The 18,706-nt window shown below is 43.6% G+C and overlaps 1 protein-coding gene across 1 annotated transcript in view; it reads right to left on the minus strand.

The window, feature by feature from the left end:
* supv3l1 (SUV3-like helicase) overlaps window positions 1-18,706 on the minus strand; it is a 59,935-nt gene that overhangs the window by 40,258 nt on the left and 971 nt on the right. The window contains exons 2-4 of the mRNA XM_048551226.2: window positions 11,062-11,139; window positions 10,108-10,215; window positions 1,609-1,723 (exon numbers count right to left, since the gene is read on the minus strand). Of these exons, the coding sequence (XP_048407183.2) occupies window positions 1,609-1,723; window positions 10,108-10,215; window positions 11,062-11,139 (301 nt within the window). The remainder of the gene's footprint in view (window positions 1-1,608; window positions 1,724-10,107; window positions 10,216-11,061; window positions 11,140-18,706) is intronic.

The raw sequence follows: 18,706 nt of genomic DNA on the forward strand, positions 1-18,706 counted from the left end.
AGTCCGAGAATGTGGATAAGCATCTTCTCTAAAAAGGTAAAGAATACTTATCTTGGCGAACTCTACTTGCATACCATGTTTCATTGAATTCCATCCCAGATATATTGCATAGACACACAAACAGGGATGAAAACACTACTAGCATACACACTCAATGGCAGAGCTAACTGGAGAAACCCAGTCAGTCACCAAGTTTCATGGTCCTCCCCCAATTCTGAATTCATAGACAAAAGCAAAATAATGCAGATGCTAAAAATCTGAAATACATGCAGAAAACACTGCTGAAATTCTGCTGGTCTGGCTGCTTTTGTGGAGACAGAAACAGCTAATGTTGAGTTTGATGTAAATCTTCATCAGAGTAATTTTTTTCTCATTAACTCTCTCTCCACAGATGCTGCCACATCCACTGAGTTTTGCCAGCCTTCCCTACTTGTTGACGAATTCATGAAGTTAACAGCATAAAGAAGTTGAACATAAAAAATTACACTCAGACACACTCAAGCATCAGACATAAATTTTCTTCATGTGGAGCTGGATCAGGTTACCAGGGGTGGTGGTTGTTGCTGGTGTGTGACTTCTAGTCTGAACAACGACAGTAAAGTGGACCACAGAAGCTGTTTTTTGAATTATCATTACAATAGAGAGGGAAGCTATTCAGCCCACCAAATGCACGCCAGTTTTAGGTGTAGAGTAGGCGTCCAGTCAGTCGCACATTTCCCCCCATTCTTCCCTCATTGATTTTCCAGGCCAGCAGAAATTTTCCCAAAGCATCAACCAATTTCCTTTGAAATGAATTCACAATTCGGCTGTCCTGGATATTATGCTGTGAGATACAGTTTTTTTCAATTCTGGATGCAACTGGCCCTGGGAAAGAATTTATTTTCAACTGTCCTTAAGAATCAATGAGGTAATGACATACTTCCTTTCAATGAGTTTCATGGTCACCATTACTGAGTTTTCATTTTTTCAAAAGAGTTTAAATTCTGCCAGCTGCTGACATGTCATGACCCCTGTGGATTACTGGTCTAGTGATACTAATTCTAGATGACCTTAACCCTAACCACACCACTGTCTCCTTGTTGAACTGAATTGATTGATCTCATTGACCCAGCCTGGAGTTACTGTAGTTGGTTCTGATCATTAAATCCTTCAAAAACACAACCTCCAGAAAATTCCATCTGGGAGCAGGGCTTGAAAGGGAAAGCATGAAGCCTGAGTTGAGACACGAAATGGGAGAAATCAGAAATTGAAATCGGTGATTTATACCCAGTAACTTCAGAAGCATACAGTCTCAGGCAAGTACATTGATCCTCAGTTAAATAGTACTGTATACTGAATAACGTTCCCCTTGATTTGTCTGTGACACATGGCCTCTTTGTTACAATGCATGGTATCTTTAATACCGCTGCTAGGAGCATATGCGTCTTAAAACCAATACTCGTTCTATGCAGCGTCATTGTGCATTTGGTGGTTTAAAAAACCTTGCTGCACTCTCATGGATGAGAGGGAACTCTGCTGTTGCTGACTTTTCTGATTGCAAGTGAAAACTGTAACAACCATGGTCCACGAGGCAAATGATAAAGATTGAATTTGAGTGGACAATCTTACCAGTTGGCCGGTAACCTCAGATCACTGATCTTGCGCAGATCCTCCATACAATCCAACATTGGAAACACTTGTTTGGCATGTCTCAGGAAATAAGGAAAGAGATCATCAACATGACCTGTGAAGAACATTTTACCAAATTAGACATACTTCTGGAAAAGAAACTTGACTTTTCTCCAAATGAGGCCAAACAGCAGGACATGAAATCTGTCTCAGATATGTTAATAAGGGGCATTAAACTTCCATTACAGTAGAAACATTTTGTTCTATTTCAAAATATGAATGTTGTGTTGCAGTGTTCCAATCTCCAGGTTATCCACTGCGACAATGCATCTGCACTTGTTGCTGAGCTGGAGTGAGCTGTGTGTTATCCCCAGTATGTACATCTCAAACTCAACCACCACTTCCAAGGGAAAGTTGGGGATGGGCGGAGGAGGAAGGGAATCACAGCAACAATAGCACCACTTTGGTGTGGAAATGAGAGCATAATGTGCTGGAAAATTTTGACTGGATAGCATCTGTTCAGAGAAATGGAATTAAGGTTTCAAGTTGAATATGACTCCTCAAAGAGTCAAATTCAACTCATTGCCCGTGGAGAGAAAAAAAGCAGGGATGTGGCCAGATCTACTGAGTCTTTCCAGCAGTCTTTACTTCCAGGTTTCCAGAGTCTACAATATTTAGCAGTGTTTAATAGAGTAAACATAATGCCAGTGACAGTCGTACTGACATATAGCACAGAAACAGACCCTTCGGTCCAGCCAGTCCACGCTGACCATAATCCCAAACTAAACTAGTTTCACCTGCACGTGCTTGGCCTACATCCTTTTCAACATTTCTTCATGTGCCTATCTAAATATCTTTTGAACATTCCAACTGTACATGCATCTACCACTTCTTCTGGAAGTTCATTCCACTCATGAACCACACTGAAAAAATTGCCCCAGTGTCTTTTATAGAATCTTTCTCCCCTAGTCTCAAAATCCCTCACCCTAGGAGAAAGAAATCTACCATTCAGCTTATCTATATCCATCATGATTTTAGACACCTCCAAGGTCACCCGTCAACTTCCTACATGCCAGTGAAAAAATCCTAGCCTATTCAGCCTCTGCTTATACCTCAAACCCTCCATTCCCAGGAACACCCTGGGGTTGAACTCTTCTGAACCCTCTCCAGCTTGATAATATCTTTCCCTTATCAGGGCGAGCAGAACTGGACACAGTATTGCAAAAGAGGCCTCACCAATGTCTTGTACAACCCCACAATATAATGTTCCAACTCCTATACATAAAAGGTCTGAGCAATGAAGGCAAGCATGCTAATTACCTTCTTAACGACGGTAACTATACATGACACCAAATTCAAAGAATTATGCCCTGAACCCTTTGGTCTCTCTGTTCTGTAGCAACTACCCCAAGGTTCTACTTTAATTGTACAAGTCCTAGCCTTGTTTGTTTGACCAAAATGCAATACCTTGCATTTATCCAAATTAAACACCATCTGCCACTCTTTGGCCCATTTGACCCAATTGATCAAGATCTCTTTATACACTTAGACAATCTTCTTTACTGTCCACTAATCCACCAATTTTCGTGTCATCCACAAACGTATTAACCAGGCCTTCAGTATTCTCATCTAAATCATTTACATAAATGACAGAAGTGAACCCTGCATCAATCCCTGTGAAACACCACTGGTCACAAGCCCCTGAAAAACAACCCTTCAACATCACTTTCTGTCTGCTACCGTTAAGCCAATTTTGTATCCAACTGGCAAACTCACACTGAATCCCACATGAACTAACTTTGCTAATTAGCCTACTAAGTGGAACCTTGTCAAAGGCATTACCAAAGTCCAAATAAACAATGTCTACCACTCTGCGCCCAGTCTTCTTGGAAACTTCCTCAAAAAAGTCAAAGATTTTGGAGTTGATTTGTAGCTCAGGTCATGCGTATTGAGGTTGGTTGGCTCACCTGGCGAGCTGGTTTCTTCTTTCGCAGATGTTTCGTTACCGTGCTTGGTAAGATCCTCTGTGCAGCCTCCGATGAAGCATCAGTGTGTTTTCCCGCCTGGTTTTTAAACTCTCGGGTTGGTTAAGATGGATTCCCTCACTTCGGTTTTCCTTCCTAGTGGAATGTATACGGGGTCGAGTGCAATGTGTTTATTAATTGCATGCTTCATGGAGTGCCATGCTTCTAGGAATTCTCGTGCTTGTCTCTGCCTAGCCTGTCCCAGGATCTTGGTGTTGTCCCAGTTGAAGTGGTGGTTCTCCTTGTCCATGTGGATTGAGATGATTGAGTATTAGTCGTGTCTTTTTGTAGCCAGTTGGTATTCACGTGCTTTTGTTGTTAGTTTCCTATCCTGTTTGTCCGATGCAGTGTTTCTCGCAGTCTCTATAGGGGATCTTGTAGATGACATTGGTCCTGTCCACGGCGGGCAGTGGTCCTTGGTTCAGGTGAGCAGTTGTCGTAGGTTGACATGGGCTTGTGTGCCACTCTGATGCCCAGTGGTCGTAGGAGTCTTGTGGTGAGTTCCAACAAGTTTCTGATATAGGGTAGAGTGATGAGTGTGTCAGGGCGTGTAGTCTCTTTCTGATGCTGTTTGTGTAGGCATCTTCTGATCCAATTCTCTGGATATCCGTTATCCTTGAAAACCTGGAAGAGGTATTCTTCTTCTTCCTGGTGTAGCTCTGTGTTGCTGCAGTGTGTTGTTGCCCTTTTAAACAGTGTTCACACGCAGCTTCATTTGTGTTGTGTTGGGATGGTTACTGTTGAAGTTAGTACCTGGTGGCATTTCAGTGTACTTTCATTTGCAGTTCCCTACTTATCTTGCGATCTACCATGACATCCAGGAATGGGAGCTGTTTGTTCTTCTCCTCCTCTCTGGTGAATTTTATTCTGGTGAGGGTGTTGTTTATGAGTTTGTGTGTCTCTTCTAATTTGGTCCGTTTAATGACAAAAAGGTGTAATGTATGTAGCATATCCACAGTTTTGGTTGGATTTGCGGAAGGGCAGTCTTTGCATCGCTGCTTCTGCAATGAGTCCAGTGATAGGTGATTCCCATGGATGTCCTGCTGATTTGCTCGTACGTTTGGAAGTGAAGGGGGTGGTCAGGCATAGATCCAATAGTTTGAGCATGTTTTCTTTGGAGAGGGTTTCGCTGGGGTCATGCTCTTGTTCAAGTAGTGTTGTCATTGCTTCCTTTGCTAGAGGTATGTCTACTGATGTGAATAGGGCAGTGACATCAAACAATATCACGGTCTCTTTGTCCTCTATCGTAATGTCTTTGATGGAGTTGAGGAATTTTTGGGCTGAGTGGATAGAGTGGGGTGACTTGTTGACTAGGTGTCTGAGTCTTCTTTGTACTTCTTTGGCTAATCTGTGCGATGGAGTGCCTGGTAGGGAGACTATGGGTTTGAGGGGGACTTCTGGCACGTGTATTTTAGGGAGGCTGTAGAATCGGGATCTGTTGGTTCCTTCGGGTTTCATTCTTATAATGTCTGTTTTGTTGACCTGTCCTGTTTAAGTCTTCGTAGTGTGTGGAGGATTTTGTTGCCTAGTTTAGTGTCGCGTCAGTTTGTATGGGCCAGTATGTGCTCTTGTCGGTGAACAGTGCTTGTGCTTTGGAGATGTAGTCCCTTTTATTCAGTATCACTGTCATGCGCCCTTTGTCTGCTGGTAGTATTGTAATGTTCTTGTCCTTCTTTAATCCGTCCAGGGCTTGTCTTACCTGTGTGTTGAGTGTTGAGTTTGCTCCTTCTGGTTAGTGTTGGGACTACTGTCTGTTTTATAATTTGTTGTGTTTCTTCATTGATATTATTGGTCTTGAGTGTGGCTTCCAATGTAGCTCGGAATTCCGTTTTGTTGGCATTCCTGTAGTTGTAGTTCAATCCTGCGTTAAGAACAGCTTTTTCCATGTCAGTTTCCTGTTGGTGAGGTTTCTTATCCATATGTCTGTTCTGCTGTTGTCGTTTTTGTGGGTAAGTGTGGCTTGCTTGTCTTGCAGGGTCTGTCTTTTCTTGGCTCTTGTGGTCTGTTGACTGATATGTTAACGGCTCGTTCCATGTCAGTTGTCCAGTCATGATTGGTCGCTTCCTGGAATACTGTTTTTTGGCATGTAATTGTGTCTGTGGAGCCGGTTGTGTGCATTGTTTATCACTACCCTTACCATCTTGCGTTTTGTTCCGCTGTTTTCCAGGCTTGTGGGTTGTTGATGGGGGGTTTGTACTTCACATTGCGTGGTAATACCTGGTTCCTGAGGCATCCATGTAGGAAACAGGACAGATCAACAACACAGACATCATAAGAATGAAACCTGAAGGAACCAACACACCCCAATTCTACAGCCTCGCTAAAGTGCACAGGCCAGAAGTCCCCCTCAGACCCATAGTCTCCCCACCAGGCACTCCATCCCACAGATTAGTCAAAAGAACTACAAAGATGACTCAGGCACCTAGTCAACAAATCAACCCATTCTACCCACTCAGCCAAAGAATTCCTCAACTCCATCAAAGACAAAGAGAGAGGATGAAGAGACTGTGCTATCATTTGACGTCACTGCCCTATTCACATCAATAGACACACCACTAGCAAGGGAAACAATGACAACACTACTTGAAAAAGAGCATGATCCCAGTGAAAACATCTCCAAGAAAATATGCTCAAACTATTGGATCTATACCTGACCACCCACTTCACTTTCAATGGCCAAACAGATGAGCAAATCAAGGGGACATCAATGGGATCATCAATCTCCAGACTCATAGCAGAAGCAGCGATGCAAAGGCTAGAAAGAGCTGCCCTTCCACAAATCCAGCCAAAACTGTGGATACACTACATAGACGAAACCTTTGTCATCATTAAGCGGACCAAATTAGAGGAGACACATAGACTTATAAACAATACCCTCAGCAGAATATAATTCACCACAGAGAAGAACAAACAGCCCCCATTCCTGGATGTCATGGTAGAGCACAAGACAAATGGGGAACTGCAAACGAAAGTACACTGAAAAGCCACACACACAGACCAGGTACTGAACTTCAGTAACCATCCCAATACAGCACAAACAAAGCTGCGTGCGAATACTATTTAAAAGGGCAACAACACACTGCAGCAAAACGGAACTACACCAATAAGAAAAATATCTCTTCCAGGTTTTCAAGGATAATGGGTATCCAAAGAATTGAGTCAGAAGATGCCTAAACGAACAGCATCAGGAAGAGACCACACGCCCCGACACACTTATCACACTACCCTATATCAGAAATGCGTCATAACTCACCACAAGACTCCTACGACCACTGGGCATCAGAGTGAGACACAAGCCCATGTCAACCCTACGACAACTGCTCACCCGAACCAAGGACCCACTGCCAGCCGTGGACAGGACCAATGTCATCTACAAGAACCCCTGCAGAGACTGCGAGAAACACTACAAACAGGAAGGAAGCTAACAAGGGTACTTGAACACCAACTGGCTACAAAAAGACACGACTAATACTCACTCATCTCAATCCACAGGGACAAGGAGAACTACCACTTCGACTGGGACAACACCAAAATCCTGGGACAGGCAAGGCAGAAACAGGCACGAGAATTCCTAGAAGCATGGCACTCCAAAAAGCATGCTATCAATAAGCACATTGAACATGACCACAAGGAAGGAAAACCAGAAGTGAGGCAATCCATCTCAACGGACCCAAGAGTTCAAAAACCAGGCGGGAAAACACACCGACGCTTCATCAGAGGCTGCACTGAGGATGTTACCAAGCATGGTAATGAAACGTCTGCAAAACAAGAAAGCAGCTTGGCAAGCCAACCAAGCTCAACAACCTCAAAACTTAATCAAGTTTGTGACAGACAATTTCCCTCATATAAAACCTTGCTGACTATGCCTAATCATTTCTTGACTCTCCAAACGCATATAAACTCTATCTTTCAGAGTCACCTCTAACAACTTACCGACAACCGAAGTCAGACTCACAGATCTATAATTCCCAGGCTTCTCCTTACATCTCTTCTTAAATAAAAATACAACATCAGCCAATTTTCAGACATCTGACACCTTACGCACGTTTACAAATGATACAAGTATGTTTGCAAGAGGCCCTGCAAATTCCTCCCTGACTTCCCAGAGGACCTGGGATTACCCTGGATCAGGTCCTGGAGATTTGTCCACCTTTTTATTTTCTAAGACCGCCAGCACTTCCTCTTCTGTAATGTGAACAGTTTTCAAAATATCAATATTTATTTTCCTGGGTTCTCTTACCTCCATTTCTCTCTCCACAGTAAAAACTCACATGAAATGTTCATTTAACGTGTCTCCCATCTCCTGAGGTTCAGCATAAAGATGACCTCTTTGATCTTTAAGGAGGACCTCTCTAGTTGCTCTCTTGTTCCTAATATACTTGAAGAATTTCTGTGGATAATCCATAACATCGTTTGCCAAGGCTATCTCATATCCTCTCTTTACCTTCCTGATGTCCCTCTTGAGAATGTTCCTACACTCTTTATACTGTTCAAGAGATTCATTTGAAACTAGTTGTCTACATCTAATATACAATATTTTTTAAATTCTTGACTAGAACCTCAATATCTTTATTCATCCATTGTTCTCTAATCTTACAAGCATTACCATTCACTCTGATTGGAACATAATGACTCTGAACTTCCATTACCATACTTTTGAAAGCCTCGCACTTATCAGACATCCTTTTACCTTGGAACATTCTACTCCAATCAATTTTTGAACGTTCTTGTCTCCTAACATAAAAATTCACCTTACTCCAAATAAAAACTTCAACTTTTATGAAATGCTTACGTTTCCCACAACTATTTTAAAACAAACAGAATTACGATAACTTGACCCAGTGTTCCCATACTATCATTTCAGTCAGTTGCTCTGCCTTATTCTCAACAAGAAGGTCATGTGTTGCTCCTTCTCTGGCAGGGACACTTTCATATTGATAACAAAAGTTTTATTGTACACTTTTAACAAATTCTGCATCAACCAAATCTTTAATACATCCCAGTTAATGTCTGGAAAATTAAAATCATCTACAAATACAATCTTATTATTCAACATATATCTGAAATGTCTCTACATATTTGTTCCTAAATTTCCCTCTGACTATTGGGGGTGGGGGGTTCCTACAGTACAACCGCATCAAGTTGATCATTCCATTTATTATTTATAATTTCAACGCATATACTTTCACTGGATGATTTTCCAGAAATATCTTCTCCAGTTACAGCAGTAATATTGTCCTCAATTCCCCCTCTTCTCTTGCCTCTCTTTCTATCCTTCTATCCTTATGTTGTAACATAATCCACGTGGATTGAGAATTGGCTTGACACCAGAAGGCACAGAGTAGTGGTGGAAGGATGTTTCTCAGGCTGGAGGTCCGGGACTAGTGGTGTTCTGCAGAGATCCATAACAGGACCTAAGCCCTTTGTGATATATACATATAAATGATATGGATGAAAATGGGTTAGTGAGTTTGCAGACGACACAAAGATTGGTGGAGTTGTGGATAGTGTAGAAATTTGTCAAAGGATACAGTGGGATATAGATCAGTCACAGATATTGGGGAAGAAATGGCAGAAGTAACTTAATCTAGGTAAGTGTGAGATGCTACACTTCAGCACATCAAATATTAAGGAAAAGTATATGGTTAATGGCAGCATTCTGCACAGCACTGATGCACAGAAGGGTCTTGAGGTTCAAGTCCATAGATTCCTGAAAGTGGCCACGTAAGTAGGTAGTGTGGTAAAGAAGGTTATGGTATGCTTGCTTTTATTGGTCGGGGAATTGAGTACAAGAATCAGGATGTCATGTTACAGCTTTATAAGACTTTGGCTAGGCCTCACTTATGCATACAATTCTATTCGGTACTTTGTAGGAAGGATGTGGCGTCTTTGGAGAGGGTGCAGAAGAACTTGACCAGGATGCTGCATGGAATAGAGGGCATGAGCTATAAGGAAAGGCTTGAAAAACTCAAGTTGTTTTCTCGAGTGGCGGAGGTTGAGGGGAGACTTGATAAACGTTTATAAATAATGAGGTGCATACAGAGTTGACAGTCAGAATCTTTTTCCCAGAGTTGAAATACCTAATACTAGGGAGCATGCATTTAAGGTGAGATGGGATAAGTTCTTAGGACACCTGAGAGGCAGGTTTCTTTTTTTACAGAGTGGTGGGAGTCTGGAATGCACTGCCAAGGGTGGTGGCAGAGGCAGATATGATAAGGGCATTTAAGGGACTTTTAGATAAGGACAAGAATACGCAAGGAATGGAAGAATGTGGACCAAAGGTGGACATAGGATTAGTTTCATTTGGCATCATGTTCAGCACAACATTGTGAGCCAAAGGGCCCATTCCTGTGCTGTACAGTTCAATATTCTATGCTTTATAACAAGCTTAGGCAGTCTCTTTTTCCAGTAGAGTACGAATAATCACTTGCTCTGGTGCACTGTGTATTGACAAAAGGGTTAGTACAGTTCTTACCTGCACCACAGCAGATATCATTCAGGATGATGTGTAAATCCACATTCAGAGATTCAGCTTCCATCACATACTTTCGAAAACTAATGAAAGCCTGGTGGAATAACCGAGCTGTGCAGAATACAAATGTTTAGAGAAAATGTGACAAAAATCTGCGTTCAATAGAAAGACTAATGATGTGATAGTTTCCCTCTCTAATGCACTCACTCCCTTTGCCTCAGTTGACTGCCCTGCACAGGTCTCACCAGAAAAGCAGACCTATGTATCTGCCACAAAGACATTTATTTTCCTGCTTTCTCTCACTATAGTAAATTAGTCTGGATAGGAAGCAGAGCCAGAGGTTCACCATCTGGGATTACAAATACAGATCTTCCTCAAAAAACTGCTCTATGAGCAGGGTGCGTGCTATCAGCCTGCAGAGCTAACTTACAAAAAGAGAACAGACCACTGCCCTGTCAACATGGACATAGCAAGAACTAACAGCAGACAGAAAACAGATCGCAGACACAGTGGAGAACTGACTAGCCCCCTGGGTGAGCAAACTGAAGCAAATGACCAGTGCCCCAACTAGCTCCTTGTAAATACAGACACAGAAAGAACTGACCACTGCCACTCATGTTTGAATGATGTAATTAGTTACTGCCAGAAAGGCACAGTGGTTAGCACTGCTGCCTCACAGCACCAGGAACCCAGGTTCAAGTCCACCCTCAGGTGACTGTCTGTGTGGAGTTTGTACATTGTCCCTGTCAGCATGGGTTTCCTCCGGGTGCTCCAGTTTCCTCCCACAGTCCAAAGATGTGCAGGCTAGGTGGATTAGGTGGGTTATAAGGGGATGGGTCTCGTTGGGATGCTCCAATGGTAGGTGTGGACTTGTTGGGCTGAAGGGCCTGTTTCCACACTATAGGGATTCTATTAAAAAATTCTAGAAAAAGGGTACGCACAGATTTTGTTACTTACCATCAAGGCCATTTTCACTGCTCAGTCTCTGCATCTCTTTCCGTTTGTAGAATTTATTCAACACTTTCAGCGTTTCACCTACCAACAGTACAAATCAGATGCTAACAAACAAGGCCAAACCTGTGTTTCTTTCCAAGTGTCGTCTGTTTCCCCTCCATCCCAGACACCGTGTACTGCCGACACCCCATACAGCATGCGTACACACACACACACACACGTACACGTACACACACACACAACACACATGTGCCCCTCTACTCGTTTAAGCTGAAAGTAAAGCTTGCTTACCGCTGTCCCCATCAAATACTCCCAGAACAGAACAGCATGGGGTTAGATACCAAAAAAAGGTGCACTGTGAAGACGATGACTGGCAGGGTAAAGGTGTACAAGGGAGCAGCCATTAAGAGAGTGGGCCAGTGTTACATTGGAAGTGCTGAAGCCTTTGCTCGAGAGTTTTTGGCATGAGACTGAGCAGGGGTACAGGTAACAGCACATAAGGGCTCTTTAACTCTACTTACTTTCTGTCTGGACTGAAGGCAGTGGAGATAGCAGTTAGGCTGCATGTCCTGGTAGACCGCGTTAGGGAATTGGAGCTGGATACACTCAGGATCATCTGGGGTGCGGAGAACAACATTGATAAGGTACAGTGAAGTGGTCACCCTTAAGGTGCAGGCTGCACAGAGCTGGGTGGCCACTATAAGAGATAAGGGCAGCAGGGGTGGGGGAACAGATACTGAGGGAATGGCCACAAAGAACCCCACACTAACAGGAATACTGCTTTGGATGCTGTTGGGGGGTGGTGACCTTTCAGGGGCTAGCAGCAACAGTAGGGTCAGTATCACTGTGACTAGTTCTGAGGTGCACAGGGAGTGGGTGCAGTCCAAAAGAGCAATACTGATGGGGAACAGACAGGAGATTCTGTGGCTGCAGAAAAGACACCAGGATGGTGTGTTATCTTCCAGGTGCCATGGGTCAAGGATGTCTCTGAGAAGTTGCAGAACATTCTCAAAGGGGAGGGAGAACAGCTCGAGGTCATTGTCTACTTATGACATTTGGACCGATGTGCACAAAGGGATGGGATCCTGCATAATGAGTATAGAGAGTTACATAAAAAGTTAAAAAGCAGGACCTTGAGGGTAGTGATCTCCAGATTACTCCCAGTGCCATGTGTCAGTGAGGATGGAAATAGAAAGATAGGCCAGATGAACGTGTGGCTGAGGAGCTGGTGTAGGGGGCAGGGTTTTAAATTCTTGAATCATTGAGATTCTTCTGGGATAAAGGTGACCTGTACGAGACGGACAGGTTGCATTGAACCGGAGGGGTTCAATATCCTCGTGGGGAGATTTGCCAGTGTCACCTGGGAGAGTTTAAACAACTTTGGCAGGGGCGTGGTGGGGAGGGTTGTGGAGCCTCTTGAATAGGAGTGGAGTCGAGAAGTCAGGAGAAAATACATTTAGCCATCAAGAGCAAGTCTACTATTCAGGATAGCCAAGGGCACAGTAAAGGGAGTGAAAATACTTCTGGTTTAAAGTGCATATATTTCTAAGCACAAAGCCTGACTGGTAAGGCAGATGACCTCAGAGTATGGATTGGGTCTTGGGGATGGGGATATTATAGCCACAACAGAAACATGGCTGAGAGGAGGGCAATGTTCCAGCATACAGAAACTGCATGCTTGACAGAAGGAGTTGCCCTTTTGATAAGGGTGATCATAAGAATATCCTCTCTCAGCACAGTTGTTAAGGGATCATCAAATGAGGCCATATGGTTAGAACTTAGAAACAGGAGGACGACAGTCATTCTGTTCAGACTGCAGTAGAGACCCTCAAATAGCCAGTGGGTAATAGAGGAGGTATGTAGAGAGATTGCAGATACCAGTAAGAATAATAGAGTAGCACTGGTTGGAGATTTTAATCTCCCCTATATTGACAGGGCCATCCAGAGTATACAATGCCTGGATGGGGTGCAATTTGTCAAATGTGTCCAAGAAAGTTTCCAAAACCAAAATACAAAGGGCCCTACTCGAGAAGGTGCAATGCTGGGCCTCCTTTTAGGAAACAAGGTCATGCAAGTGACTGAAGTGAAATTCGGAGGCCACCTTGGGTCCATTGACCATAACTCTCATAGTTTTAACATAGTTATGGAAAAATATAGGACAGATCCACAGTTTAAGGTGGTAAACTGGAGGGGGGTCAGTTTTGAGGCTATCAGGCAGGAGCCAGCAGAGGTCGACTGGGTAAGTTTGTTTGAAGGAAAGGGAATGACTGGCCAATGGGAGGGTTTTAGAAGTGTGATATCAAGAGTCCAGGGACAGTATATGTCCCTGTTAGGGTGAAGGGAAAAGCTGGAGGGGTTTAGGGATCCCTGGTTGACGAGGTATAATGAGGCCCTGGTCAGAAAATAGGTGGCATTCACTGGATTGAAGCTATTGGGTGCATGTGAATCCCTAGACGACTAAAAAAAGTATAGAAGCACACTTCAGAGGGAAATCAGAAGAGCAAAAAGAGGGTATGAGATGGATCTGGCAAATAAGGTTAAAGATAATAGAGGTATAAAACTCATGGAATTAAGAGTAAAAGGTTGGCTCGGGAGAGAATAGGTCTCCTTGAAGATCAGCATGGCTGTCTGGACGTGGAGCCACAAGAGAATGGGGACATTTTTACTGAATATTTCTTCTGAATATTTACTGAGGACAGAATCATAGATGCTAAGGAAATAAGGGAAACTAGTAGGGATGTTTTAGACCACATACACATTACCAGAGAGAAGGTGTTTGCAACCTTAAAGCGCATTATGGTGGATAAATCCCCTGGGCCTGATCAAGTACCTCCTCAGACGTTGTGGGATGCTAGGGAAGAAATTTCAGAGGCCCTTGCAGAGATTTTTACTTCACCTTTAGCCACTAGTGAAATTCCAGAAGACTAGAAGGTGGCTAACACTGTTTCATTGTTTAAGAAACGTAGCAGACAAGTCAAGGAACTACAGGCCAGTGAGCCTGACATCAATGGTAGTCAAGTTGTTGGGAGAGGATACAGAGGGACAGGATTAACCAACATTTGGATCGTCAAGGTCTGATTAGGGATAGTCAGCATGGATTTATGCACGACAAGTCATGTCTGACAATTTTTCCTTTCAGAAAGAACTTTTTGAAGAGCTAACCAAGATAGATAGATGAGGGTAGGGCAGTGCAAGTTGCCTATATGGACTTCTGTAGGGCAGGCTAGTCATAACGGTTACGGTGCATGGGATCCAGGGAAGGCTAGCTAATTGGATTCAAAACTGGCTTGATGCTAGGAAGCAGAGGGTGATGGCTGATGGTTGTTTCTCAGACTGGAGGCCTGTGACTACTGGTGTGCCACAGGAATCGGTGCTGGGACCTTTGTTATTTACATTAATGATCTGGATCATGAAAGGCATGATTAGTAAGTTTGCAGATGATACAAAATTCAGACATATTGTTGCTGTGAAGGTGGTTACTGAAAATTACAGAGCATTCATGATCTTTTGGGGAACTGCATCGAGGATTGGCAAATGTAATTTAATACAGACAAGAGTGAGGTGCTGCATTTTGGAAAACCATACCAAGGTAGGACTTGTACAGTAGCCTCACACCAGATCAAGATGGCTCAGACACATAGTGGGTGTCTGATCAAATTGATCCGTGTCTATCAGGAACTCAGTGATTGCTCAGTGCAATGGATCACTTGCTTCCACCCCATCCCACCGTGACACGTTGCTATAGAATCTGAGCCATCTTGGAGAAATCCTCCCTGCGCCCTTTCAAATGGTACAGAGTAAGTACTAATACTACATACTCTCCACTGCTTCACATTTGCTGGACTCTCTGACATGATTCTGAGTGACGTTTTGTCCTCGAGCAGCAGAAATCCCTTGTGTCGGGCCCTCTACAAAGGGGTCCACCCATATTCCATCTGGGATTTAAGTGGAGAGCTACATGTGGCAATTGTAGATTTGAGTAAATTCATTGGGTGACAGGCAAAGGAAGTTTTTGTGGCCTGGAGGAAACAATATTTCATAAATACTTTGTTTCCATTTGCAGCCCCTCTTTAGCCTTTTGAACAGGATGACTCTTTAATTTTTGATTGCGCCTTAGCCCCACCCTCCTGATCCACGGGCATACAGTGCAGAGAGGGGCAGACAAGTCTGCTCCTAGGCCTGGCCAAGACAGCCATTAATGCTTCCAGGCAACGGTCTTTGGAGGGGCTCGTTGATTCTGGCTGCCCCTCTTTCGTGTGCTTGGGCACCCCAGACAGAGAGCATGTGGTATGCGCACGATCAAAGTCTTTCAGAACAGACGGGCACCATGAAATGGATCATCACTCCAGACAATGTTTTTCAATTCAGTCATTTTTCTGTTTCATCAGAGAAGATTCTGTTTAACTGTTAATTTGTTTTATTTGGATACAGTTCAGTGTTTTTGCAGTTTAACTTTTGAGTTCCAGCTTTAAAAAAACAAGAGGAAGCTTTAGATACTCATGGAGTAATACAACATGGAAACAGGCCCCAAGGCCCAAATTGGTCCATGCTGACCATGGTGCCCACTCACCTAGTTCCAGTTGCTCACATTTGATCCATATCTCGCTAAACCCTCCTCATCGATGTACCCATCCAAATATTTTTTAAATGTTGCTATTGTAGCTGCCTCCACCACTTTCTCTGGCAGCCTATTCCACATACAAAGAAAATTACAGCACAGGAACAGGCCCCTTGGCCCTCCAAGCCTGCGCTGATCCAGATCCTCTAAACCTGTCATCTATTTTCCAAGGATCTGTATCCCTCTGCTCCCTGACCTTTAATGACATCTCTTATCCATCTGCCCATCTTAAATGACACAATTATGCCCGTCCCTACCATCTCTGAGACAATGCATTCCAGGCACCCACCACCCTCTGCGTAAAGAACTTTCCATGCATATCTCCGTTAAACGTTTCCCCCTCTTACTTTGAAATCGTGACCCCTAGTAATTGAGAACACTCTGGAAAAAGCTTTTGCTATCCACCCTGTCTATACCTCTCATGATTTTGTCAACCTCAATCAGGTCCCCTCTCAACCCTCAACTTTCTAATGTAAAGAATCCTAATCTACTCAACTTCTCTTCATAGCTAGTGCCCTCCATACGAAGCAACATCCTGGTGAACCTCCTCTGCACCCTCTCCAAAGCATCCACATCCTTTTGATAATGTGGAAACCAGAACTGTAAGCAGTATTCCAAATGTGGTCGAACCAAAGTCCTATACAACTGTAACGTGACCTGCCAACTCTTGTACTCAATGCCCCATCCGGTGAACAAAAGCATGCCGTACACCTTCTTGGCCACTCTCCAGACCGGAGTTGCCACCTTCAGGGTACAATTGACCAGAACACGCAGATCTGTCTGTGCATCAATTTTCCCCAGGGCTTTTCCATTTACCGTATAGTTCGCTCTTGAATTGGATCTTCCAAAATGCATCACCTTGCATTTGCCTGGATTGAACTCCATATGTCACTTCTCCACCCAACTCTCCCATCTATCTATATTCTGCTGCATTCTCCGACAGTCCCCTTCACTATCTCCTACTCCACCAATCTCAGTGTCATCTGCAAACTTGCTAATCAGACCATCTATACCTTCCTCCAGATCATTTACATGTATAATCACAAACAACAGTGATCCCAACATGGATCCCTGTAGAACATCACCGGTCATAGTTCTCCATTTTGAGAAACTCGCTTCTACTACAACTGTCTCCTGTTGCCCAGCCAGTTCTTTATTCATCTAGCTAGTACACCCTGGACCCCATGTGGCGTCACGTTCTCCATCAGCCTACCATGGGGAACCTTATCAAATGCTTTACTGAAGTCTATGTATATGACATCTACAGCCCTTCCCTCATCTATCAACATAGAATTCTTCAAGGAAGTGACAATCAAGTTGTTAAGACATGACTTTACCTGCACAAAAAACATGCTACCTATCACTAATAAGCCCATTTTCTTCCAAATGTAAGTAGATCCTATCCCTCAGTACCTTCTGCAGCAACTTGCCCACCACTGACGTCAGGCTCACCTGTCTACAATTACCTGGGTTATCCTTGCTACCCTTTTTAAACAAAGGGACAACATTAGCAATTCTCAAGTCCCTCACACATACTCAAGGATAAGGCCCCAGCTATTTCCTCACTTGCTTCCCTCAATAACCTGGGATAGAGCCCACGCTGACCTTTTGTCCACCCTAATGCCTTTTAGAATACCCAACACTTCCCCCTCCTTATGCTGACTTGACCTGGAGTAATCAAACATCTATACCTAACCTTAACATCTGTCATGTCCCTCTCCTCAGTGAATACCGACGCAAAGTACTAATTAAAAATCTCACTCATTTTCATCGATTCCTCGCATAACTTCCCTCCGTTGTCCTTGGGTCGACCAACCCTCTTGCTCCTTGTGTACGAATAAAAGGCTTTGGGATTTTCCTTAACCCTGTTTGCTAAAGATATTTCATGACCTCTTTGAGCCCTCTTAATTACTCGTTTCAGATTGGTCCTACTTTCCTGACATTCTTCCAAAGCTTCGTCTGCTTTCAGTCGCCTAGACCTTATGTACGCTTCCTTTTTCCTCTATGCTAGTCTCACAATTTCACCTATCATCCATGGTTCCCTAATCTTGCCTTTTCTATCCCTCATTTTCACAAGGTCATGTCAGTCCTGTACTCTAATCAACCTCTCTTTAAAAGCCTCCCACATGTGAAATGTGGACTTACCCTCAAACAGCTGCTCCCAATCCACATTCCCCAGCTCCTGCCAAATTTTGGTATAGTTGGCCTTCCCCCAATTCAGCACGCTTCCTTTAGGACCACTCTCGCCCTTGTCCATTTGTCCAGTATTCTCAAACTTACAGAACTGTGATCAATATTCCCAAAGTAATCCCCTACTGAAACTTCAACTACCTGGCTGGGCTCATTCCCCAACACTAGGTCCAGTATGGCCCCTCCCCAAATTGGACTATTTACATGTTGCTCTATAAAACCCTCCTGGACGCTCCTTACAAATTCTGCTCCATCTAAACCCATAACACTTGTAACTGAATCCCAGTCAATGTTGGGAAAATTAAAATCTCCCATCATCACTACCCTGTTGCTCCTATATCTTTCCATAATCTGTCTACATATTTGCACCTCTATCTTGTGCTTGCTGTTGGGAGGCCTGTAGTACACCCCCAACATTGTTACCACACCATTCTTATTTCCGAGCTCTGCCCATATTGCCTTCACTGCATGAGTCCTCCATAGTGCCCTCCTTCAGCACAGCTACAATATCCTCTTTGACCAGTAATACAACTCCTCCACCATTTTTACCTCCCTCTCTATCCCACCTGAAGCACCTGTATCCTGGAATATTTAGTTACCAATCTTGCTCTTCCCTCAACCAAGTCTCAGTAATAGCAACAACATCATACTCCCAGGTGCTACTCCAAGCCCTAAGTTCACCTGCCTTACCTACTACACTTCTTGCATTAAAACAAATGCACCTCAGACCACCTATCCCTTCACGTTCATCATCTGCTCTCTGCCTACTCTTCCCCTTAGTCACACTGACTTCATTATCTGGTTTCTTACAGGCGTTAATTACTACCTCCTTACTGTCCA

This window comes from Stegostoma tigrinum, chromosome 20 (genome assembly GCF_030684315.1).
Source record: "Stegostoma tigrinum isolate sSteTig4 chromosome 20, sSteTig4.hap1, whole genome shotgun sequence".
NCBI lineage: Eukaryota > Metazoa > Chordata > Chondrichthyes > Orectolobiformes > Stegostomatidae > Stegostoma > Stegostoma tigrinum.